Consider the following 27922-nt stretch of genomic DNA (forward strand, 5'->3'; position numbering starts at 1 on the left):
TAGTATCATATAATGCATCATATGTAGAACAGCCAGTTGTGAAACCATACTGTCGCCGACTGAGTATCATTCTACTATTCAAGTAAAACTTCAATCTCTCAACCAAGATTCTTTCATACACTTTTCCAAAAACACTCAAAAGTACAATTGGTCTATATCTGTCATTCTGCTTTGGAATTAAAACAACTCGACCGATTTTCCAATTTCTTGGAAACACATAAAATTTAAAACAGTAATTAAAAAGCAATATAAAAATATCCAGATATGTAAAAATTAGAATCTGAACAAATATAGGATTAAAACAGTCCGGGCCCGGAGCGCTTCGACGCCTTATTTGTTCAACTGCACTTCTGATCTCTGCCTCTGTAATTACAGCGTCATCCAATGGCAATCAGAAAGTCTATCCTCATCTAATGAAATATCCTAAGGTGCTCCCAATTTGAGTGATTGCGAAAGCTTCTGTCTATTGAGTTCAATCAAACTGTCAGCGTGCTGTGGATTATACAGAGCAACAGCACGTCTCACTTTTTCAGAGGCAATTCGATAAAAACCATCATAATAATAAAGATTATTAAGAAAAAATTTCTTCTTAGTTTCAAATTTTGTCTTCCAAATTAGACGTTTATAAGTTGCCAATTTTTTTTTATATGCAATTTTCCTTTCATTACGTATATATTGTCCGTTAAATTCAAAATTTGCGAACTTTTCCTCAAAGCACGTATCCGGCGTCGCATACAAGTAAGTTGTGGAGTCCACCACGAAATCTGCCTACTTCCCTTTTGTTTTGTTCGTAACTTCTTTTTAACATCGATAGACAGATCCTCAAAAATTTTTCAATACAATTTTCAATTGTATCAGAGTCCTCACATTTCAATAAACTAATTTAAATTTCTGCATTATCGGAGCAATTTTATAACAATACCTTGTAATCCGGTGGACATCTCTTGTTAAAACAATCTTAGGAGCACAATGAATATTTTCATCATAATTCAACTGCAAATAACGATGATCACTAAGACTCTCATCCATCAGAACTTGCAGAGCTCCAGAATTGATAGACAAACCTGGTGAGGTCATAACAAGATCAGTCTATACCTCACCGATGGTAGATTTGAAAGTTGCAGGAAAACTCAAATCATTTAGTAAAATTATATTATTAGAGACGATAAAGTCAAATACCAATCGCCTTCTTGCATCAATATCTCCTGCGCCCCAGCTTGGATGTTTAGAGTTAAAATCACCGGTAACAATGAATTTATTATAATTTTTCATGACCGGGTATTTGTTTTTACCACCACAAATTTCGAAACAAGGCAAACAAATGCCGCCCACCGTGTCGTTATAACGACCAGGGAAACGAGAAGGGCCGTTGCTTGAAGTTGTGAACGACAGCGGCTGGAATTTTGCACGCCTTTTTCTCATCGAAAAGAATTCGGGCTTAAGTTTCTTGTCGTTCTTGTTTTTTGATGTTTCTGTCGTTCCACCACATTTTCACGAACAAAAGCGCCTTACCAAGTTACAACTTTATGTAGCAAATGGAACTCCTATTCAAACTTTTGGTGAACGCCTGATATCTGTTGATTTAGGATTGCACCACAACTTCCAATGGCCATTCACTATTGCTACTGTTTCAAGTTCTATTATTGGCGCAGAATTTTTTCAAAAATTTTCTTTGCTTGCCGATCTTAAAAATCGCCGTTTGATAGATTCCACAACCAACTTAACTTATCCGGGAGTAATTCGCAATAGTCAAGATTTGAGCATTAAACTGATTTCGGGTAACTCCCCCATGGCATCAACTTCTCAGAGAATTCCCTACAAACACGCGCCCAGTTATGGGTATTTCCGAACCCAAGCAGGATGTATTACATTATATTGAAACTACCGGACCTCCGATTGCCGCTAAACGAAGACGCTTAACTCTGGACAAGCTTAAAGCCGCCAAAGAGGAACTTCAATACATGATGGAACAGGGAATTTGCCGTCCTTCAAAAAGTTCTAGGGTCAGTCCGCTCCATCTAGTTCGGAAACGAAATGGTAACTGGCGCCCGTGTGGCAATTATCGCCGGTTAAATGCAGCTACAATTCCTGATCGTTACCCAATTCCTCACATTCAAGGCTGTATGCAAGTTTTCGAGTGAAAAGCTATTTTTACAGCCATTAATCTTGAGCAGGTGTATCACAAAGTGCCCGTTAAGCCAGCTGATATTCCAAAAACTGCGGTTATTACGCCTTTTGGACTATTTGAGTTGCCGGTCATGACTTCGGCTTATGCAATGCTGCTCAAACATTCCAACGCTTCATGAAGCAGGTGCTAAATGGCCTCGACTTATGGTGTACCTTAAAATGGTGTACCTTATTTTGATGACGTCTTAATCGCCTCCTCTTCAGAGCAAGAACACCTTTCACGTTTGAGAACAGTTTTTGAACGTTTTCAAAGGTACGGTGTCAGTCTTAATCCTTCCAAATGCGTTTTTGGCCAGTCAAGAGTATCCTTTCTTGGTCATGAAATTTCCTCTGATGAGATTCGACCCCTTCCAGATAGAGTCACCGCTATCCGCGATATGCCTGAACCATCTACAGTGAAGGACTTACGACTTAAGAAGATTTCTTGCTATGCTCAATTTTTATCGACGTTTCTTACCTCATGCAGCAACCATACAAGCACCTCTAAATTCCTTTTTGGTTGGAATCAAGAAAAACGATAAACGTGTTATAACCTGGACCGCAGAATCTCGCGAAGCGTTAAAAAAATGAAAAAATGATTTAATTTCGGCAACAAATTTGCAGTATCCTTCCGCATCTAAACCATTATCACTCTATGTTTATAAGGAGAGGGACTCCCGCTTTCCTAGCATGCTTTCGTGGTGTAGTGGTTCTACACGCTGGGCCGGTACTCCAGAGGTCCGCGGTTTGATTCCCGGCGAAGGCGATTGCTATTTTTTCAATCTCTCTTGCTTCCAAATAACCTAATGTCTCTACAGTGGCGCCCAAAATAAAAGGGGTGTTGAATGAGGATTCTCCACACCCAGGATTTGGCGATTGCGGCCCCTAAAAACCCCAGTCGCCCTTTAAAAAGGGGAGTTTATAAGGTATTTCTCCCGCTTTCCTAGCGTGCCTTCATGGTGTAATGGTTCTGCACGCTGGGCCAGTACTCCAGAGGTCCGCGTTTCGATTCCCGGCGAAGGCGCTGCATATTTTTCATCTCTTCTGCTTCCAAAAAATAACCTAATATCTCTACACGTTGACGCATCAACGACAGGTATAGGAGCACTTTTAAAACAAAAAGGTCAAGAATTATGGAAACCACTTTCATATTTTTCTAAAAACCTCTCACTAGCACAAACCAGATACAGCACTTACGATCGCGAATTATTAGGAATTTATGAAGCTGTCAAATATTATCGGCATATGCTATAGGGACGCGTTTTCATGATCTTCACAGATCACAAATCCTTAATCTATACTTTTCAGCAGCGTTCGGATAAAGCTTCTCCTCGTCAAATGAGACACCTAGACTTCATAGGGCAATTTTCAACAGCTATCCGTTATATTGCGGGTTCGCAGAATATTGTAGCAGACATCTTGTCTCGTATTGAAGAACTAGCCGTTCCTTCGCCAATAAACTTTGCTGCCCTTGCGGATGAACAACACCGGGATTCAGAACTACAAACCCTCTTGAAAAGCAAATCTTCCACCAATCTCAACTTGCAGCCTATGCAGCTGTCACCTGGAAAATCACTTTATTGTGATGTTCAGGATTCAAGATTTCGACCTTATGTTACCTCCGTGTTTCGCCATGCCATTTTTAGTCAGTTACATCGTCTGTCACATCCTGGCATTAAGGCTTCAAGGAAACTGATATAGCAAAGTTTCGTATGGAATAGCATGCAAAAGACATAGCCAACTGGACACCATCATGCTTGGAGTGCCAAAGATCTCAAATTGTCAGACACACCACCAGCCAACTTAAAAATTTTAATTTGTCCTCATCTCGCTTCAATCACGTGCACCTCGACTTGGTCGGGCTCTTATATTTATTAATAATAATATAATACATGAATAAAATTAATTATTATGTATACATTTTTCTTACCTTGAAAATTTAGAAGCAAATTTATCATTTACTTCATCAAAGTAGATCCTTTCAAATTTTTCTCTTTCCACACTTAAAAATGCTAGATGACTTAGGGGATCTTGTCCCACCGTTGATTGTAAATATGTGAAAATTTATTTTAATTTGCTGAACGTTCATAGTAAGTAGTATTTAAAGTGCGACTCTTAGGTTTGGAAAAACATATTCCCTATAGATCTGCAGTGGAGTTTTAGGTTCTGTTTCTTTTCTACTACGGAGTAACGTCATGCAGTCACATTCACTGCTCAAAACAATTAGGGTGTATTGTGGGTTCGGTATGAAATAACCATATAATCGATAACATTTTTGAACAAAAGAAAATAGAAGAGATTATAAAGGAAAATTATAACGTTTACAAAACGGAATATGCAAATTTAGTCTGTGACGTCGAAAACTATGCGTTTTAGATAAGGAGTAAGGAACTAATGCTTTTTGTAATAGAAGATTAAAAACAATTCACATGCGTTGAATGCTTCGTAGCAGTGAATATACGACATCTCAGCAAGATGACTTAGTTGAATCAGTAGCCAGGAAGGCCATCAGACGTTTACAGGAGAGTCAAACGCAATCCATTGTAGCGGAAGCGTTACGAATCTCAAAAAATGCCATTTCCAGATTATGGAATCGGAATTTGGAAACTGGATATATTTGAGAAATTCGGGACAAGGTCGTGTTATCGTTTTAAAATAAAAAGCGAGAGATATACGTGCATTTCGTTTAAATATATATCTCTACTTTGGAGAAATAAAGTGGTCAGAAAGAACGTTTTGGTTGATGTACTGCAAGCATTTTATTACACAAATCAAGAAAATAAATAATTAATTATATTACAATAGTTATTAATTTTAAATATATTTTCCAGAAATCGATCAAAATAAAAACTGAAATTTTCCGGAAAATCTTGTTTGGAGACCATTTGGCGCCCCTGTACGAGCGGCGCCCGGGGCATCATGCACCCCCTTGCCCCCCTCTCGCTACGCCACTGCACATCTTAAACACCATTCTAAACGGTGTCGTCGATGGTCAACTTTCAAAGGGATGCAGCATAAAGGATGGCGAGCGAATAGGCTACCTTTGTGAAGGCGTCTGGACACAATAAACTGCGACACTTGTCGCCCCGTTGTTGTATACATGGAGGTAGGAAGTAAGAAGGAGTCGCCCTAAACAAGTTTCTCCATACCCTGCTCTGAAGCACCGGCGATCCCTATGTGGTGACCAAAACATTGGGTCATTTACCATTGAGTTCTATGGGATTTGACGCGTTCGGGTGTAAATATTTTGTAATTACGTCACAAATATACATATAAATGTATACATTTTCTTTTTCTACAACACTTCAGAGTCCTAAGTATGTGAAAACAACATGTTTTTAAACATTTCATTCTGAACGGAATTAAATGCTATACTTTTCACAGGACAGTTTTCTCAGAATGGTTTAATTTGAATGAAATATTTTCACAAGTTTTCGTTAATTACATTAGGAAAAAAATTAAGGTAATTCGATTTTATTCGGTTAAGGTACAAAAATTAAGATCAAAGTTTATTGTATTATTAATATTAAAATTATGCATTATTTCTTTTTTATCTATAGAGCTTCTTCCTAAAATACTTTCTTAAATATGACATGATTTTTTGGCTTCTTTTAAATCGAAAAATGTAAGTCAATTTATAATTAATGCTCTACTCGGTTCATTTTAAATTAGAGAATTATTAGGAATTAAATAGTATTTGACTTTCTCTGATCATTTCTGAAAGGGAATAAAATAAGTTTTTTTTTTTTTTTTTAAGTATTATTTAAAACTTGTAACTGAGTTATTATAAAATGTAAAGGGAATAATTCTTTTAATTATACTTATCAGATTATTTTTTTTTTTTACCCTTCATTTCAACAATACATATTCCAAAACTCTTTATTACGTTCTTAAGTGCGTATCTCATAGCATTTGCTTTACAATACCTTTTAACAGATTGCTTTCCAATACGAACAATTCTTGCTTAAATAGTTTTATAACGTATTTGTCAACAGGATTTCAATTTATGCTTACAATTCAATATTAAGGTTATTATATATTTAGATAACATTTATAATTATTATAAATTAGATACATTTAATCATTAGATTTCTTCACAGTACTTTCACAGTTGTTTATAAGTGAATAAATTCTTCATTTCAAATACATTTATAAATAATTTAATGAATATTTAAGTATTTTGTCAAAGGCAGATACATGCTTTTTGCAAGCACATGCATAAATACCCATACATATTTCCTATTTATCATTTCCGGCATGTGCAAATCTTTAATTTTTGTGCATTCACTATATTTTTCGTGTAAAGTAATTTACACTAATTTAGCATACACCCGAAAGTTTTACATAAAAAATATATATGAATATAATTTGAATGAAAATTATAAGTATTATTTTTAATACCCACTCAAAGGTCAGTTTTTCTTCAAAGTTCCTCCACGATGGCATCTCTCTCTTTAGGCAGATAGCCCTTGCATGCGTTACTCTATTTAATAAAAACTTAATCTGACCTATGTGCCTAATTACAAATATTTTAACATACATAATTTTATATTTACATTTAGCCATCAAGTTTCAAACTTTTCAAATCTTCTAGAAAATAAATTTTGGCAGATCTCTTTTAGCAATTTTCTTAAAATCTATATTTTTGTAGTGCAACAGCTTAGAATTTTATAAAACAAATTCATAATCAAAATCGCTGTTGTTAGTTATCGAAAAATAACCAAGATGTGATTTTTGCGTAAATGTCAGTAAACTATACAAATTGCTATTATCCATTACACTATGCTTCATTATTTCATAAACAATTACTTCATATTTTTAATTTTATAACTTATACATGTCATCCTACTAAAATTAAACTGGTGATCTAAAATCCAAAATCCAGATTTGCGGGTCTCAACTAGTTCGATCTCAGACTTTATACTGTATTCTATTTTTTTTTTTTTTTTTTTAATCTGAAAATTTTAAATTAGATGATTCTTTCTGAGTTTAAATGTATTTCTCAAAACAGTACAGCAGTGTTTAACTGATATTCAAAAACTAAATATAAAATAAATTGAAACAAATTGAAAATAAAACAAATAAAAATATATAGCATTAACCAAATATAAATATATTTAATAAGAAAAATACACATTTGAGTTGTAAAAATGATATAGAAAAATTACACAAAATTTTGACTACTGACATTCCGATTAGAAATATGAGGCATTCTACTAGTGCAAAACAAAAACCATCTGTTCATACGCAGAAACTCATTTTCATGCGAGAGTGTCCCTTTTTCGATTTCTATGGAACTGTCGTGTATCGAAATACTATCAGAATCTTGTCAAGCGAGCTTCTGAATGTAAACAAAGAGCATCCCGTCTGGTGACCCAAGCTTCAAAGCAGTGCTTCACTTCTAGCGCGGAATGGCCCCTTCTCCCTTTTTTACCTCCATGGCTGTATACAGTTGTTGAGCTATGGCGCTTGCTGACTGGTTTCGGGCTCTTTTTACCTGCAGGACGATATATCGGTCATCTACTGCAGTTGTTTTCCTGGGACGGCCACCACCAACCTTTCTAACAGCTGCACTTATGGTTTGGAAGGTTTTCCAAGCGCGCGAAACGACACTGTTGTTCATCCCGAAATCTTCAGCTACGCTGGTCACACTACGCCCCTCCTCCAGCTTTTCCATCATTCTTCCAGGTGTGAAGTCATCCAGGCGATTTCTTCTAGCCATATTTCGCGAAAGAACTCACTTGTACTTGCATTGAATGTCTTTAATTGCGTCTACGTCCTTCCTTTTATTGTAGACTTGAGTTGAGCCCGCTGACCGAACGTGTTTTGCGTACGCCCACGTCGCCTGTGACGTTTTGTTCCTGGTATTTGCATACGTATGAACTTTCTACTGAATTTCGTGTTCATTGTACTCATCGCCAGAACCTCTTTTCTGCAATTTCATGGCTATCTGATTAAAATTTATATTGTTGCTTAAGTTTTGCACACCAGTGTATTTTTTGCTTGATAGTCATCATAACATGACCTTAATTGTTGATTTTATCCCTACTGAATAATTCATGGCAGCCTAAAAAATTACTTATGCAGTGGTATTTATTTATTTATTTTTAATTTCAGTGGCACTTCGCTGTACGTTCTGCTATGAAATACATCTGACTTGGTACATATCGTGTTCGGCTGTGGAAATTTTTATTGGGTATACGATATTTGCTTCGAATACAACTAAATTTGAATGAGGCATGACTGAGATGCACAGTTGTTTACATCTTTCAACATAATGCTTAGACTGCCCATGAGCATCAGTGCACCAGTTGCTACTTTCAGTAAACAGACTGTAACACTATAACTCTGAATTTTCAAATGATTTTTTTTCCGTGTAAATGTTTTATAACTTAATTTACGATGAGTTTTGAGAAAGTTAATGAGAAAAATCAAGCAATAAGAAAAAAAGATTCGGATCACTATGGGGATGAAAAAAAATTATCAAAAAGTGTGAAGATGGCATGCATATCCAGGACTTGGCTGTTCTATATTCTCTACCGAGCGTAATGGTGTCTGCGTTTGTACAAACAAAAGATGCTATTAAATCGGCGAATGTTGAGCAGAGGGTGAAATTGATTGCGAAAGATCAGAGACGTGTGAAGAAATGCTTTTGAGCTGGACAGCAGAAAACAAATCATATGCAGTATCATGTGCAGTGCCTCATTTTATATACAGTCATTTATGTACAGTGTTTAAGCCACTGCATTTGTACTTTAGTGTTAAAAGTGTTACACAATAAATAAAAATAGAATTTTTTCATAGAATGGATTAATTCTTTTCCTTTTATTTTTTAAGAAAAAGTTTATTTTCCATACATCCAAGGATCTAGAATAGATTAATGACAAATACCAAGGTACCACTGAATTAGGAATTAAATACCAAACAGCATGATACACGTTTATGTTTACGTTATGCTTGGTGACGATTACATACTTTAACCAACTGAACTGTGAGATGTAAGAGTGTTGACAAAGAGAAATTTAACGGAAATTTCTTTCCATGTGCAAAGCAAAATAGATTTTGTAAATGATACACATAGGTCAAATTTTAGAGACATTACGTATTTTTTGGAAACAGGAGACAGGAAAAATGAGCAACGCCTTCGCCGAGAATCGAACCACGAATTAAGAATAACCGAATTGTTGCTTAGATAGGCTTTAAATAAATATGGAAATTTATTTACTTAGGATTCAGATAAGCCTTCGGCATACACGCGTGTGCAAAATCACAGATCGCAGTGACACCACTGTAGAGTTCCTCACTTTTATTCTGCTAAATTAGAAGAACCTAGTGACCTGTTAAGCGAATTATCGCTTAGTTAAAAAATAACAGGAATCGTAAACTCAAGAAGGGTTAATTACCCTCTGTTCACTCAAAATAAGATGTACAGTCGGCCTCTTTCTTCGGGCTTACAACAAAGCCTCCATTTGGGCTTAAAAATAAGAAATAAGAGCTAACTATAACTAAGAGATTTAGCCGAAGCTAACACAATTCTAACGTAGTTGTTCCTTAGTCTTAAACTAGCCGGCGAACTATCAAAATGAACATAAGAATAAAGCTGAGCGTAACAGCAACTTAGAAAGAGCCCAAAGGCAAACGCGCGCCACTCAGAATTTCTAGCTCTGTCTCACGAACTTGAACTTTCCTTTAATACTACTTCTTACTCATTTGCATTAAACACTATTCTAAAAACTCATTCTGGTAGACAATTGTAAGTTGAAATGAGGCTATGTAGGAAAGGTTAACTAAATTAAAATAACTGTTATAAAATTAAAATATACCTTACACCACTAAACGCTCGTTGGAAAAGTAATTCTCTGAGCGTTACTGTGAGTATATAAACATCGAACATGGTGCAGTGGGTGGAAAGTTGTATGCGTTTGACAATGTAGAAAAATAAGGAAAAATTGTGCTATATTTTGTAATATTATTACGACAAAGGGAAGAACGCTGCGATGTAGTGTAAAAAAATTGTGTTTTGTACGATGAACGTACTTTATCAAAATCTTGTGCGCGGAAATGTTTCGCTCACTTTCGTTCTGGTAATTTTGATGTAAAAGATGAGTCACTCTCTAGTCATCCAGTCACTGAAATAGCTGATTAAATTCTTGCAAAATTCCAGCAGTTACGCACATCAACAGTCTCAACATTGGTATGGAGCAGCCGTTGAACCGTTTGCACAAAGATGGCAACAAAAAGAAGCCTGATGTCTGAGTTCCGCATACATTCAGCGCGAAACACATGCTAGACCGAATTAACATCTGCGATGTGCTGCTGATACGCAATGATCTCGAGCCATTCCTCAAACTTGTCATAACCGGGCACGGAAACTGGATCACGTACGGCAATCGCAAGAGTTAAAGATCGTGGATAAAGGATGGAAGGCCGTCACAATCAGTTGCGAAGCAAGGGTTGACGTCAAATAAGGTGTACTGTTTGTGTGATGGAAATGGAAGGGAATCGTCCACCATAAACTACTTCCAGTTGGTCAGACGATTAATTCTCAACTCTGCTGTGAACAACTAGAGAGATTACGCTAAGCAATTGAAAGGAAACGGCCCGAATAGAATAATAGGATAATTGTCTTCCATCATGACAACGCCCGACCACACACTTCTTTGATGACATGTCAAAAATTGGGGGAACTTAATTGGGAAGTTATGATGTATCCATCGTATAGTCCAGACATAGCACCATCGGACTATCACTTGATCCGATCTCTCCAGAACTCTCTCAGTGGAATTAGACTGGTTTCAAAAGAGCCCTGTGAAAAATACTTAACCCAGGTTTTCAACCAGAAGCCACGGAAGTTCTTTACCGATGGCATAATGGCTCTGCTCGGCCCACCAGCGGCCAAGCAGTAAAGTCTCTGAACACTGGTAGTTCGGTCCGAGGTTCGAATCCCGCGAATGGGCTGGCTGCATGGGCGTTTTCGTGGTTTTCCCCATGTGTAACGTGTATAAGAGTCAGTTTCCCTTAGAAAGTCCTCCACGAAGGCATCCCTCCCATTAGGCAGATAGCCCTCGAGGCTTTGCCATAATCACACACACACATACACACATGGCTCTACTCGAAAGATGAAGACACATTGGCAATAATAAAAGAGCATGTTTGGGTTAAATAAAATCTATTTCTCGCTATAAGAAAACGGGTTGAATTTTACTCCAAAAAACACCACGAACCTTTTAATAAAGCAAACAAAAAGTATTCACTTTTTTTTTCGTAAATTTTAATTCCGTTAAGGTTAAGAATGCTTCATTATTTTATAAACAATTACTTCATATTTTTAATTTTATAATTTATACATGTCATCCTACTATATTGAAACTGGTGATCTAAAATCCAAAATCCAGATTTGCGGGTCTCAACTAGTTCGATCTCAGACTTTATACTGTATTCTATTTTTTTTTTTTTTTTTTTTTTAAATCTGAAAATTTTAAATTAGATGATTCTTTCTGAGTTTAAATGTATTTCTCAAAACAGTACAGCAGTGTTTAACTGATATTCAAAAACTAAATATAAAATAAATTAAAACAAATTGAAAATAAAACAAATAAAAATATATAGCATTAACCAAATATAAATATATTTAATGAGAAAAATACACATTTTGAGTTGTAAAAATTATATGGAAAAATTACACAAAATTTTGACTACTGACATTCCGATTAGAAATATACGGGGCATTCTACTAGTGCAAAACAAAAACTATCTGTTCATATGCAGAAACTCATTTTTTAGTCACGAATGTTTCAGAAAAACGCAAATTAGCTTAAAACCTAAAAAAGCTCCTTCTTCTAATGTTTCTTTTCAAAAAGGGATCTTAGCATTATTTATGATTTTTTTTAAATACTCAAATAATAAAACTTACATAATTCACAGCACAGCAAAAAGTAAAATGTCATTGGTTCCTAAGTAGAGATTATCATAAAATGCTCTCGCATTGCAATGCAAGGATAAGTTCACAATTAATCACAATTTTTAATGAAAATGAATTGCTCCACAATGTGTTGGGGAGAACAAATAATTGCAAATTCATTAAAAAAAAAAAAAAAAATCTGAAAGCTTTCAGATTTTATATTACGCCCAAAAGGACTTTTTTTTTCAACGTTTTGTGTGTTACATTTATTTATTAAATGTCATATATTCTTTGCACTTGAACCATAAAATTCAATTCAACAGCAATATCACAAAATATGTAAGAATAGCGTATCTTTAGAATTCTCCGAAAATCCGATTTTCAGTCTCGAGCGCTGGAGGTGGCAACAATTTAAAGAGTGATCCATCGCTAAGCAGTGCCAAAGCGAAATTAATAACCCTTCTGGGCGAAATGCCCCTTTGTGCTAATAAAATCCTCAGTTTAAAAAAAGTATTTTTAAATATGAGAAACAAAATTATGCACTTTAATATTTAACAGTGAGCTTCAGAAACAACTTTTAAACATTTTAATCAACAAATGATGTAAGTAGAGATCGACAAATATAAAAAAATAAGTACAAAATACAACACATATACAAAAAATACGATGTACAAAATATACAAATATATAACAATATACAAAAAATAAATACATGGGTGAATGCATTTATTTTGTAAATTTTTTAAAACATTTAGATCTGGTGGAGTTATTTGGTGTGTTATTTTAACTCAATTCTATATTTAGGTTTGTTTATTTGCAATTTAGATTTTACACATATTTAAAGCATTATGTGTTGTTTCGATTTATTTACTTACTTGATGAATTTTACGTAATTATTTCAAGGTATATTTTTGTTGAATTAAATGTGAGGCCACTTATTTTGTCTGCAAGTAGTTATTTCATGTACTATTGTAGAGTCATTAGGTTTTTTTTTATGTGAAAAACGTGAAAAGTGAGCAATGCCCTCGCAGAGACTCGAACCAGAACATCTCGAATATGCGTCGATTGTGCTACCATTACATCACGAAGACATACAGAAAGAAGGGGAAAAATACCTTATATACTTCTTCTTTTAAAGGGAAACTGGGGATAAGGGGACCAATTGCCAAATCCTGGTGGTGAAGAATCATCATCCAGCACCAGTTTCTGTTCGGGGCTAATTGTAGAGTCTTCTTGTATGCAGTGCCATCATACAGCATTATAACTGAAAGACTGAGTAGCGAATTCTCGCTATGTCTTGGAAGAACATATACTGCAGAAGAAGGTTTAAGGAAGAAGGAAATAACTTTTTTATTTGCTCGATGCTCACAATTTACTACCACTATCGGCTAAGTACCCCGAACAGAAATATATAAAATCACAATAAAGTAAGATGGGCTACACGACTGGCTCCTTATTTATCTAAACCGCTAAATCGGCTACTTTAAACACACGGCATAAATTCGGAACTGAACTTTCCAATTACTACTCCCGAACTCTTAAAACCGCTGCTTAAATACTACTCAGAATTCACTTCGAATTTGCATACATGTCTATAAAACTTACATTCTGTACTATATACAAATTTCAATTCTAATTTTCATTTATTAATACAATTTTCGAAGTATCTGGTGTTTGGCAGCCTGCACTTAATGAAAATTCAGAATACGCTCCTGGTTTGGGCCCGTGTTACATGATACGAATGTTTTATATTGCTTTTGTAACTGAAATAATTTGTATGTACTAATAATAGTAATAAAAATGCAATCGTTCAGCTGATTGGGGGGAATGGAATAGTTTATAGAGATTCAACCGATGGCAGGTACTTCTGCATGCTTATACTCAATCTCAACTTTCTGGTCAAAACAAAAGTTTCAATTAAAATTTCGCTTAGTTTAAAAATTGGCAATTTTTTGATAGATGAGTTCTTAAAGTAGCAGCGATTAAATAAGAGGTTAAATAAATCACATGCATGGACTCTTTATAAAATATACATTTCACGATTCTGCGTGTAATGCATTTAAATTTACAAATTATATAATAGGGAGAAAATATTACTTCGAATTTCAGAATTTCCTAAGTTCCATTGGTAAGGCATAGAAGATTCACAAAACGTAGGCGTGACGTTATCAAACAAAGTATGCATAATCCGCACAGCACATTTTACCTTGATCAACTCTGGAGGCAATTCAAAATTGAATTCCATGGAAGATGAATCTATACCTTTATGGCGAACATTTTTTGAAAGATTACCCCAAAGGCAGAGAGAAATGGGAGGTGAAGTCTTATCGTCCTCAAAACAGTCCACTATTCCATATTCTATATTGAAAGTCTCATCATTTACATACTGATTTGCAGCCTAAAATTAGCACAAAACAGAAACAAACAAAATACTCCCATTAAATAGGAGTAAACATACATTTCTCAATGCAAAAGTAAAATTACATAAAATTTGAACAGAAAAAGGATTAGTTAAGTAAGAAAAAACTGGCTTTTTTCAATATTTGCATATTCACATGATGAATATTGCATCCTGATTGATGAATATTTGCATATTCACAGGATGTAAAATTGTCCAAGTTGTACTTAGATTCTTCCTTAAATTATTACTTAATTACATAAGAATTTAGGGTGTTTTATGATTATTTGCATCGCTGCAAAAAGTTGGCAAGTCATCAGTGGCTTCGTCAATCGGCAAGAAACCTTTATATGACTTGCAGGTACTACTGTTCTATTCATAAATAATACTAAAAGGAAGCATTTTATAAACCTCACAGCCCCATTACAATTGATTATGATCTTTAAAAAATGCTCTTGGGGTTGAATACTCATCGTGTAAAATAACAGTTAAATATAAAGCATGTAAATCTATATGTACTGAAACACGTGTGCAGTACACTGAATGCAGGATGGCTACTGTCACATGTACAGTCTAAAGCATGCCAAATACATCGTTCTACAATGTATTTGGCATGTTCTGCAACAGCAGGTGCAGATAATCAACAGGTACCGAGTTTAATTTATAGTTTCTACATACAGAAAGAAGTTCAAGGTTCAAAATGTGATTATGATTCTATAGTATAACATTGCTAATTTTAAGTCTGTCACATACATAAAAACTGCAAGGAATTTTTAGATACTCAGTAAAATATCATTGTGGTATGATACATAAAGTACAGAAGCAATTGCCTTAAAATTATAAATGCAAAATTCAAAAAAGTCGAATATTTAAAAAGGAATTTTTTTAAAACTGTTATTCAGTAAACTTAGTGTAATTAATAGTTACCCTAAGAATTAAGAATGTAGCTATTTCTATTTTCTTTCTCATCATACACTGCAGATTTCTTATGCTCTGTGGGGAAAAAAAATCTGTTCTGCACAAAAGAGAAGTTTTAAAAGTACATAAATATAGCAAAATATAAAATAACATTTTAGATCTCTTGAAACATTATACATTTTATGCTTATAACAAATTCATAGTACCTCTAAGCAAGATTTTAAAACTTTATATTCTGGTTCTGGACATTCTAGAAGTGCACATTTTATATCTTCACACATCTAAAGAAGAAATAACGCAGATATGATGAATAAAAATAAAAGAGAGACAGAGAATTCTTTTGATTTCTAGTGATATTCAAAACATAAAAATTTTATATTACCACACATTAATTTTTTATCAATGAAAATAATATATACACATAAGCAATCAAGTACCTTTTACAAAATACAAGTGTCTTTTACAAAATACAAGTGTCTTTTACAAAGATAACCAAATTAAGTGATTATGGCCATTTTTGCCTCTGGCAATTAATTTTTTAAGTATTTCAAATTTTTACATACATTTTATACAAATAATAGAATACATTGAATAAAAACAGCATAATACATATCATGGGGAACAGAGAAAAGGGGGAAAATAATAGTGTATTTTGAATATAAAAGGTATAATACATTATAAAAAATACTTTGAAAAACTAACTGGTCACTTAGTATTCCTCATAGTAATCTAAAATCTTGTTTTAAAAAGTTTTCTAATTATTTGCTTCTCTTACTATATTATCTTTGCAAAAATAGTTTGATCTTTCTTGGCATGCATTTAGATACACTTCTACCTCCCCCATTCACACCTAATTTTACACCATATTCATCTTCTATAACCAATTTCAGTTAAAGAAACTTGAAGTTAGTTTTACAGAAATGTTTAGCTGTCAAATTTCATGTTCCATTCCTTTATGTTCTGGATAATAAGTGTCATCGCAGATACAAATTCAAAGCAAATGCGCTTAGAATTCCTGTCTTGATAGTATTTTAAATCATTTTACAGGTTAAAATTTCATGTTAATAACTTCGAAATTCATTTCAAATTATAAGAATTTTTGTATTGATCTGTTACACACCAGCAGATTTAAGATTGTGGTTTCTTCAGCTAACATATCATCCTATAGCATTACTCATCATCCATCCTCAGTTTAGAACTAAGTTCTATTTTTAAAGTTCTTTATATCTTACTATTATACATTTTATCTTAGGTTCCTTATTTAAGATGCTAAATCAGCTTTCATCAGCAAATATTATTTAATTTTCTTATTTCACAAAGATATTTTTACAATTTGACTAATGTACTTTTTTTCTTCCCCATTACAATCATCCTTTATATTTAATAGACTGAATTACTTTTTAACAAGTTCTGGATTAACTGATATTCTACATGACAAATAAAATTTTTATGAATGTCTGGGAGCATATAAAGTTTGGTTATTTTAATATTTATAACAACATAAAGTTGTATCCACAGGACAACTGTAATGGTCTTCCTTACTTTCAGTTTGAAATTATGTGGAAAACAGAAAATATTTAAAGCGGAAAATAAAATTTTAAACTAATATATAAATAATATATAACCAATGGCAATACAATATATAACCAATGGCAAAATAAATGGACCCAAAGATAAAAAATAATTATAATTTAGGTTCTTTCTGATTGATGGGATGCCACTTGATGTCAGTCATAAATGTTTATGCGTAATCAAACTGAAGATGGGAACGACACCCTACAGATATATAAAACTTCATGAAAAGAATAACTCATTTATTAAATAAAAAAACTGACTGAATTTTAGTAATTTAAATTTTCGACGCTAAAAGTAAAATGAATAGTGTCAGAAGATGAAAGCAGGAAACTCTGGAATCAGCTTATGTAAAATTTTGTTCTCATGGAAAAAATCTTTCATCGTAGTGTTATTAGGTGCTTTGGCAGTGGCAAAATGCAATTTCATTTTGTGGTTTCTTGAACGAAGCCTTTCATTAGGATTATATTATCGTCTTGGAAGAATTTAATCATGACTGTACATCATCTTGTAATTGCCAAATCATGTTATCCCTGCCAATTCTTTAAAAAGAGAGGGAACAAATCAGTACTTCAACAAGAAAAGTAACTGAAAATCTTTAACAGAAATTACTGGATCTATGTTTTCTTTTCATTTATTCACAATGATGTCACTATATAGCTATTCATGAGATGAAATAAACAAATTACTAAATTTAGTACTTTGTCATACAATTGTCGACTATCGTCTGGGTGTCCGCCGAAAACATCGCGGAAGAAAATGTCGCAGAGGAAACAAGGCAAGGCGAAAACTTCGTGGTACAAAACATCATGGGAGAAAAGAAAGCAAAGGAAAAACATCGTGGTAAAAAATATCGTAGTCGAAAATAGAGCAGTTCAAAAACTTCGAAATTTAAAAATATCATCGTCGAAAATATCGTGGTAAAAAATAAAGCACCTACAAATTATCGCATGACGATAAAATCGCACATGTTTAAAAAGCTGTAAATGTATTTTCGCGTAATGATTTGAGACCACAGGAAGGAAAGAAGGTATTTTTACGTTATATTTCATATTTTTGAATGAACTAATAAATTTTTGCTGAAAAAGTGAGAAGGAAACTTAAGCATTTAAAAATTGAAAATGAATGCAACTTATAGCACTTAATAGAAGTTTAAATTTACAAAGTTAATTAACAAGGGTCATTAATAAATTAATCTTTTTTATAAAGTTTTACTCATAGTTTTTCATGAAAAATACAGCACAAAAATATTTAGAAAAAGTAAGATAAATAACTGCATGAGGTTACCTCCATAAAAATTGCTTAGTTAATTATCAAATTACTTTATTTCACGTTTGATATTGTTTTTGTGAAAATTATATCTTGTTTTGTTCCCGTTTATTCTCAAAGTGACGTTAACATTTCTTGCGCTTCCAGATCTTTATGCGAATATGCATTTACAACTTTTAAAACCTGAAAAGTGCATGTATGCGATATTATCGTCATGCGATTATTTGTAGGTACTTTATTTTTTACCACGATATTTTCGACGACGATGATTTTAAACTGCGAAGATTTTGAACCCCATTATTTTCGACGAGGATAATTTGTACCACGATGTTTTAGAACTGCGATATTTTCTCTTTGCTTTCTTTTCTTCTACGATGTTTTGTACCACGACGTTTTTGCCTTGCGTAGTTTTCTCCGCAACGTTTTCGGCTGTAACCATCGTCTGTTATTTTAAAATAGCAACTTCAAGTTTATTTTCCATTACAAAGTTGGACTCATAACCATGGAAACAACAGCTATGGAAAAAAGGTCGAGTCAATTTTTTTCCTTCCGTTCATTTCTGTGTAGTGTGTTTCATGTACTAAAAGCACGCAAATGAAAGCTGACTCAAGCCACAGTCTCAAGTAACGTGGAGAAAATAAATATTGCATGATGACGATGACAAAAATTATGATCACAAATGAGGAGAGAGCTGATAACGACCTTGAAATGCCTATTTTAAATTAGGAGACTATAGTGTTGTGCTAGCACAGAAATACTATAATTTATATACATTACAGTAACAACTTATAAATTAACAAAACAAACCTGACTACACTGACGACATTTCCTAAAAACTTGAATTATATCATACATTTCATCTTCATCCCACTCAGTCAAATATGCATTCACTTCAGGCAATATTAATGGGTTGATGTCATAGTTCTGATAAATATAATTATTCCACTACAGATAAAGAAATAAAAATCTCTTGTTAATGAATACAAAAATTCTAGCTACTCGTACATATCTTAAAAGATGAGGGAGAATAATTATTTTATACTCCAATAGAAATCATTTATTCATTTCTGGTATAAGTACAAATGCATAGCATGCAAGTTATTTCAGACTTAGTTTAAATTTAAACTTATTCCCCACTTTCGCAGAATATTTGACTAGCAAATCTAAAATTACGATTGCATGCTTATTTTAGATGTGCAAATAAAAAATAAATTTAATACTTAATTTTCATTAAAATAATTTCCTGTTTCAAATTTAAAATTATAATATATAAATAACAGTTATACATAAATTGTAACTTTTTGTTTGTTTGTTTGTTTGTTGTTGTTGTTGTTGTTGCATCCAAATACGCTTCAACACTGATGTTCTCTGTACCTCTAAAAGAAAAAATTTAAAAAATTGTTTTTTTCCCACAAAAAAATTTCTGACTTCTTTATTCACTTTGAGAAACTATCAATATAATCGATATATTTATGCATGTCAAAAAACTGGATATGAAATCAAGTAGAACTATAATAATATATAATAGATCTGAAAATAAAAAATAATTTCAAGGTTTCTTATTAGTTTCAAACCATTATTAAAACAAACATTTCACATGCAAGCTTTATATATATGTGCACAGCTTAACACTGAAATTATAACAGCAAGATGGGGAAACCTTATGGTCAGGGCCAGATTAAGACCTTTAAAAACCCAAAGCACTTAAAGATTTTGGTGACTCTACATTTTCAGCAAGCATAATGTCTGAGTCACTAAGAACCTTTTTGTGTTTCCCCTTTTCCTTGCTGCCCTAAGTATACACTTTTTCTGTTAAATGGTTAAACCAATGCTGTCTAAGGTTATGCAAATAGAAGGCTTGGAAGTATAGATGACACATGCAGGTCATGAAATGTTTCTCAAATCGGCAACATATAGAAAGGGTCTAAATTGTATATAAGCCTGATTTTTTTTTTATTTTTTTTTATTTTATTTTATTTTTTTTTAACTTTTTATGTGCTCCGCCCTTTGACACTGCTCGGAAAGGGAAGGATGCGTGGAAAGGGAAGGATCCCCTGGAGATCTTTTTAAACGAAACTGGCTCGTTTCCAAGTTAACATTGGGGAAAAGCACGAAATGCATGCAGCCAGCCCGTTCTCAGGGACTCAGTTAATATATATACATATATGTATATAATTACAAAACAATTCTTTTGAAAACAAACACAAACATGCTTAGTATTTTCGCACATTAAGCAAAGTTCTCAGGGACTCGAGCCCGAACCGAACTACTAGTGTTCAGCGGCTTTTACCGCTCGGCCGCTGGTGGGCATATAAGCCTGATTGTACGTTATTTTTCCCCTGCCACATGAGACTTCAGAAATTGAATTAAGTCTTGTGGTTTGATAATGCAACGCACTCAGCTTGTCACGTCCTTCTTATCATAGCAAACAAATGTCTCATGCTTAAAATACTGTTAGATAACGAAGTTTACAATTAAGATCTTACATAAGATTTGACAGATTTTGATAAGTGGAAAAAGTATTCAAAGAAATATCATTCACTGTTGAAGAAATTTTTGCGTAATTTTAACAGAAGAGAAAACTATAAGAATTCAGATGCAGATAATGGGTACTTGTTTCCTGTAGCGCTGTGGTAAGAATCTGATTTGCCACATTTGTGCATTGGCGAAAAACATATGGTTATCGATTTGTGCGTGTGTTTATCTTCTATTCTTGATTTTAAAAATGTAATGGTTTTTTTTTTTTTTTTTTTTTTTTTTTTTTGTATGTGCTTACAGTTCACATTTTAGGTAGTGAAAAGTAATTTTAAAATATAATGGGTTTCCTTTTCAAATATTTTTTATGCTTACTGTTTTTGATCTACCATCAACTGGAAAAGATACTATAGGTTTTTTTTTTTTTTTTTTTTTTTTTTTTTTTTTAAATAAAAAAATGCATATTACCAAGAGATAGAATTTGTGAAATTGCGTATCTGTTTGGCAATGCAAAGTTCAGGCACCGACCGTAACAGTGCTTTTGAGGCATTATTAGCAGCAATTGCTGAACTAGGCCACGAGAAAGAGTTTGTAAAAAAAGCGAATTTTCTGTCATGCACATTACTTCTTTAAATAAATTTCTGACAGAATCGTATAAAATAAAATAAAAAATATAATTTTAAAATTAATTTATTTAAATACTGTGAGAAATACAATTTTATATTAAATTCTTTATATATATATATATTTTCCTTGCTTTGGGGAAGGGCCAGAATTTTCAGGTGAACTATTATAAGTATAATTAAAATACATTGAAATGGTTCATCATATAATTCTGGATATAGAAAAGCAAAGACTTTGTAGAAGAGAGATTTCAATTCATTTCAAAGTTCCTCACCCCTTATGAAGTGACATTGAGGTTAATTGCATTCCTCTTCTGTTTTTGTTCATTTTTCATTAAATTTCATAAAATATTTGAAGTGGGGTTTTGCTTGTTTGAAATGTCCTAGTTTTTAACATTTTAAAATTCTTTGTTGCATTTATATGATTTTTCATTAAATTTCATAAAATTTTTGAAGTGGGGTTTTGCTTGTTTGAAATGTCCTAGTTTTTAACATTTTAAAATTCTTTGTTGCATTTATATGATTATTTGAAATTTATTAATTATGAATTATAATTTCGGGACTTTGTGAAATATTAGTTCTAAATTTCTTACTTTATCTCTTTAATGATAATTTTTCTGCAGCTTAATGTGCGAAAATACTAGACATGTTTGTGTTTGTTTTCAAGAGAATTGTTTTCTAATTATATACATATATGTATATATATTAAATAACTTACACTATATAGAAATTGAGTGAATTACCATTTAGTGATGCCAATTTCATTTTCGTGCTTACTTGTAACATTCGGCTTCAAATCACACTTTCTTAAGCCCAGACTGCGCCAGTGCCGTATTCTTTTGCCAAGGCCATTACAGAAGACAAGTAGAAATATAATTAAACATTTGAAGAAATTTGTGCATAATTTTAGCAGGAGAAAAACTGGAAAAATTCAAATGCAGATAATGATTATAAAAATTTTCTCCTTTTCTAATGCATTTCAAATTCATGTTCTTTAATGCAAAATTTCAAAATCACGTGATGTACAACAGATTGTATTAACAAAAAATGCTATTGTAAGTTTACTACAGAGTTCAGATTTGATCTGAGATCATAACGATGTAAACTAGAAATGTTATCGACAGAATAGAAATCGACTTAGAATTTGACCCTACAACATTCAGATAATTCTGTAGTTAATAGAATAAACAATAATTATATTGATAGAGAAGAGAATTATTTGATTTTAATGAAAGAACACTGATGGTGACAAAAGAATTTTTAAAGTTTTCATTAGTTACGTAAAGGTGCACTAATAGGTTCTGCAGAATGAAAGCCGAAGTATGGAAAGAAATAACTTATTTTTTATTTACCTGCGTGATGCAATATGTAATAAAGAAGATGGGAAAGAAGGTTTCTGCTAAAACACAGTTCCAAAATTAAGTTTATCATCTGTTAAAATGTCAAGAAGGGGAAAAAAAAAAAAAAAAAAAACACATACAACATGATATTTAATTTATACATAAATTGGCAGGCAATTTAAGTTAAATAAAAATAAATGGTGGGACAATAAGAATTTATGATTGAGCCACTACAAAGAAAGCAATTATCAGCACAGAAAATCCAGATTATGATTGCTACAGATTACTGAACAATTTAGATTCATAATAGTAAAAGGGGGGCTTCAAAAGTAACAGCATTCAGAAAATTTAATTAAAGGTCCAGATGACATTCCATTCTTTTACATTATCATTTACTTATCAGAGCATTTCTCATATAATTATCTGTTAGCTTCTTGATTCTTACAGAAAATTGTTTCTCTACACGTAGCCAGGAATGCAAAACTAGTACGTTGAGTTCAGCAACTCTAGAAAACTACCATATCCTTACAGTATCTTTAAAGGGATACAAATATGGTAGTCAAAGGGTCGCAAAAGAGGCTGTTGTGTTGTTGAACTCAGATTCGAAAAGCCAGGAATGTATATACTTTTCTTCTTGCAGGCGTAAATCGGTCGCCCGTAGGTACCTTTTGGGCAGTATTCTTGGCTAAATGATAAGTGGGTTAGGCCATTCTGAAATTTGAATGCTTAATAAGCAAACCACTGGCCATAAGATTACAAAAAAAATAATAATAATAATTAACTGATCAGTAACTTTGATATTTACGGCTCTTCTGAATCGGAAAAATCTAAATGGAAACATCAGCACTATTTTTAATTTCAATAAATGGTCAAATTCAGTCCTTATTTACAAGGTTATTATTTAAGTTAGCCAGTTATTTATAATTTCAGCCATTACTATAACTTCTCATTTCTCTTTCTTTACCAGAATGTAAATGAGTTATATACTATTTGTAAGACAACCCATGTTTCAAATCTGTGCGCGCATGCTATTTCAGTTCCTGCCAGCTCTGATAAGTTGTAATTATTCAGCTTTGCATTATTGCTGCCAACACGTGGATTTCATATGCCGGTAGAGTTACTGAATCAGCTTAGAATATATTTAAATTATACAGCCTTCGGCTACTATTTGACGTTTTAACTTGAATTTGACTATTCAGTTTAGTTAAGAGTTGTTTACCACTAGTTGTGGCTGATTTTGTTAGCACAAGAACATGCGTTTATGTTCTAAATTCAGTTTAGATAAAAAGCTTTATTTGAACCTTTCCCTAACTCTGTAGTTGACTATTCAGTTTAGAGTGATAAATCCTTTCACGTCTCTTAGGGGTTTATAGATTTTAAATTTAAATTTAAGATTAAAAATTTTCATCAAATCAAGGAAAACATATATTTATAGCCGACTAAAAGAAAATACAGAAGAATGTCATTTAGATAGACAGAGATGCATTTTGTTTTTATGTGAGATGACTGAATTGCAAATCTTTTATTGAAATTAATACCAAATATTGTTTTATTTATGCAAACTGGCATTCGTAATATTTGGATCTTTTGTTATGACTGATTATAACATACAAACATTTTGATTTTGAAACAAAAACTGAAAGACAATTCACATTAAGTCATGGAGATAATAAATTGCAATTTTCAGAACAAAACGATTAATTCAGATCAATGGTCTTCAAACAATGTTCAACGAAATCCCTATGTCCTTCGACTCTATGCAACTTCTCTAAAGATTCTGGAAGTTGAAATCAAAATTGGAAAGATTTTTTTTTTATGCCAAGTGAACCACAAAGCTAAGCATTTAAAAGAATAGAGTCATTAGGTTATTTTGAAGCAGGAATCGTGAAAAATGAGCAATGCCCTCGCCGAGACTCGAACCTGGACCTCTCGAATACGCGCCGAATGTATTCCTTGAACGAAGGCATGCAGAAAGGAGGGAGAAAATAACCTTATAAATTAATATTTTAGTATGCTAGCCAGATAAGTAATTAAGTTCTCATACTGTGAAGCCTGGCAGAGACCCTGCCATATTTGTATCAGTTGTTCCAGTGGAATTCTGTAGGACATGATGCCTCTTTATTTAATAAACAACCAGTATTTGACCCATTTCCGTTTTGTGCTTCATAAAAAGGTTTTGACGATTTCTTGTTTGTTGTAGGCTCTCATTTTACTGGAGCTCTGCTTAGAATGCCGTGAGTATTAGCCAATTACAAATTTAGTATGTATATAACTTCTCATAGGCAATTCTTCCAATTATTCTCGGATTGGCCATATCCAGCTGTCTTTTGCCTGTTTACCAGATGTTAATTCTCTCAATCAGCTGTAAATGATTCAGAGCGCAGTTACATATTAATTTTTTTTTTTTTTTTTTTTTTCAAAATACAAGGGAAAAATACAGCAACAACAGTTAGTTTATATCCTTGTTAATAAAAACAAAAGGTGGTTTACCAGAATCAGTAGGGGTTACATAAAACAAAAGTGCAAACATTATGATTGTGTTGTTACATCGTACTTATTCACAACTGAGCCTAAATTGCGATGCTCAGCAAGAGTTTCATGTTTGACAGGATAATGAATGAGCATCAGTAAGGCAATATTGCATAACAAATTATAAACAAAATCAACTTACGCACTTTTTTTCCCAATTAATGTTTCTCTTTCTCAAGAAAAGGCTATTCATATCTTCAAACAAAGACAACAATTTTTTATTCTGTATTTCTTTAATTTCTGATTCCTGAAATGATGATGACAGTAATAATTAAAAATATGGAATATAAATGTATATGAATGTAAAGTATACATGAATATAAATAAAAATAGTATAAAGAAATGGAATCTACTGAAGACAAGGATTAGTTACCTCAGCTTTTTTAAATTCATTAGTTTGGATATCATCTTCAAACTCCAAATGTTTATTTTCTAAATCACCATTAACATCTAAAATTAAAGAACGGAATTTATTTTATAATAAAAAATGCATACACACACAAAAAAATTCATATGAAAATTTTTTAGTTTTTAACTATTAGCTTTTCAAAGAAAGAGGAGAATAAAGTTATACTATTTAATACGCACAATAAAATTTACATGTACTTAATACCAGCATCATCCACTTGTGTACACCACATGTATATTTGCCTAAAATAAACACAATTTACTATATAAAATATACAATAAAATTTATATTTGTATGTAATCGCCATAATAATAATAATAATAATAATATGTATATGACACCTACACATTTACTGTATAAAATATATTAAATAACAGTACTTTACTATTTGTTGCTATCTACCAATCCTACATTGAGTGCCATCCTGCAAATTGTAGCAACCTTAGACGCTGCTCTAAATTCTTCTAGAAAGATGCTGCTTTTATTGCACTTGCGTTCCGATTTTCATGCTAAGAAACTCTGTGATACAACATGTATGACAGAAATGCAATGCCAATAACTGCTGAAGTGTTAGAATAAGTACTAGGAAATGGTACAAAGAAAGTTACTAGTTTTTTTTTATTTAGCAGAGTTCATATGATGTTAGAGAGAAGCTGCATCGAATAATAATCTATTTGATGTATTTTGGCTGAGAATGCCAAACAATACCCACCCACCCCCAAAAAAACTGTTTACTTGATCTCCTGCTGAAAAAAATACATTTCTCCACCAAAAGATGTGTAGCAATATAGTGATGTAGTAGCAGGTGCCGGCTAATATCCAAGTACCTACGTAGCTTTTTAAGGCAAACATAAAAGTATAATTAGCTTGAATTGAAAGCAATACTTCAGAACTTATTTGTTCTTTTTTCCAGAAAATTAATTAAAAATATAGCAATGATCTTGTTTCCCTTATGCAAACATTATTCCGAAAGATTCTTTTTAGGCTGGTGAATTTGCTGAACTTAGCATTCAAGCCTTACCCATAACTTAAGATTTAACTTACTTGACCATTTCAGGATGTAACTATTAAGCACATAAATTCCCAACAATATTTTAGGTAGTCTAATTAGAATAAACTGTTAAGTATGAATTAATCAATTTGACTGTAAATTTAAAATATCAATATAATGGTGAAAGACTAAGTTAAGAGTTCCTACTATAAGCTTTGCTTTCCAGATATGATAACTTTTATTAATTCGAAGTATATCATGTTATAGGAATGCTCTTTACATTACTTAGGAAGATCTAATTAGTACCTTTTTAGGTCAACAAATGAGATCCAAAAATGACTTTCGCATTGTAAATAAATGAGACAGATAACAATTCCATTTGGTTTATTTTATGCAGTGATTAGAGAAAAATGCAAGTTTAATTTTGAAACAACAGCTTTAAGACAACATGAATAATTGTATGGAAGAAATATATTAGCCTTAGCAGCCTAGCATACTTCTTACTTCAATTCTTTTACATAAGCCAAAACACAAGATTAATCTTGACGTCTGACTACAGGCCAGACTGATATAGAAATTCTAAATGCAACACCTGATGGATATAAATGATAATGAGATGTTAATAAATAATATCTTTTCTTCCTTTCTTTACCGTAGGGCCTAGATCTTTCATTACTGAATCTTTGACAACTCAAAGTACCATCATTAGTAAGGAAAGGATTTTAAAACGCAAATTTATTGTCAAAAAAAGGGGGGAGGAAAAATCCCAAGAATGCTCAGAAAAAGGCTCAGATAAAATGCCTTTATTCGATTCTATATCAGTTATATTTACATTATTTATTTTTTCTTAAATGAGTAATAGTTAAACATTGTAACAAGTAACATAAGCAATCTCTTTAGAAAATAAACGGTACTATTCTGTTATCGGGACCTGATTCAGAACGGTATGTATGTACTCATGTATGCTCACATACATGCATATGTGCGTATGTATGTGTGTATATACACAAGCTCTTATACGCACATACATACATACACGCATGCATACATACATACATCTCTGAAACCCGTTCCGATAACAGAAGAGTACCAAACAAACATTGCTTTCTCAATTATCAGATACTTTAAGAAACCTATAATGCAAGGTGATATTCAAGAAGTGTATGTTGCAAATCACCAGTAAAAAATTAGGAAGTCCTAGTATTTGATGAAACTGCTCAGTATGAACAAAAATAGTGAAGCATATCTTATATGAACATGGAAAAAGGGTTTTTTATACTTGATTTTCAAGTTTGAAAGTCTATCGTAGTTGTTCCTCACAACTATGAATT

General features: G+C 32.7%; 1 protein-coding gene across 2 annotated transcripts in view; it reads right to left on the minus strand.

Moving 5' to 3' along the window:
• The window catches only part of LOC118189581 (dynein axonemal intermediate chain 7-like), a 94553-nt gene that overhangs the window by 65139 nt on the left and 1492 nt on the right, over nt 1–27922 (minus strand). The window contains exons 3-8 of one of the 2 annotated variants that reach the window (XM_085806567.1): nt 25565–25641; nt 25334–25438; nt 19032–19169; nt 15590–15664; nt 15393–15458; nt 14165–14465 (exon numbers count right to left, since the gene is read on the minus strand). In XM_085806567.1, the coding sequence (XP_085662693.1) occupies nt 14165–14465; nt 15393–15458; nt 15590–15664; nt 19032–19169; nt 25334–25438; nt 25565–25641 (762 nt within the window). Of the gene's footprint in view, nt 1–14164; nt 14466–15392; nt 15459–15589; nt 15665–19031; nt 19170–25333; nt 25439–25564; nt 25642–27922 lie in introns of those variants that run through there. The other variant, XM_085806568.1, reaches the window with a different exon arrangement.

This window comes from Stegodyphus dumicola, chromosome 12 (genome assembly GCF_044657685.1).
Source record: "Stegodyphus dumicola isolate Sdum_Otavi_A_Nest chromosome 12, ASM4465768v1".
Classification (NCBI taxonomy): domain Eukaryota; kingdom Metazoa; phylum Arthropoda; class Arachnida; order Araneae; family Eresidae; genus Stegodyphus; species Stegodyphus dumicola.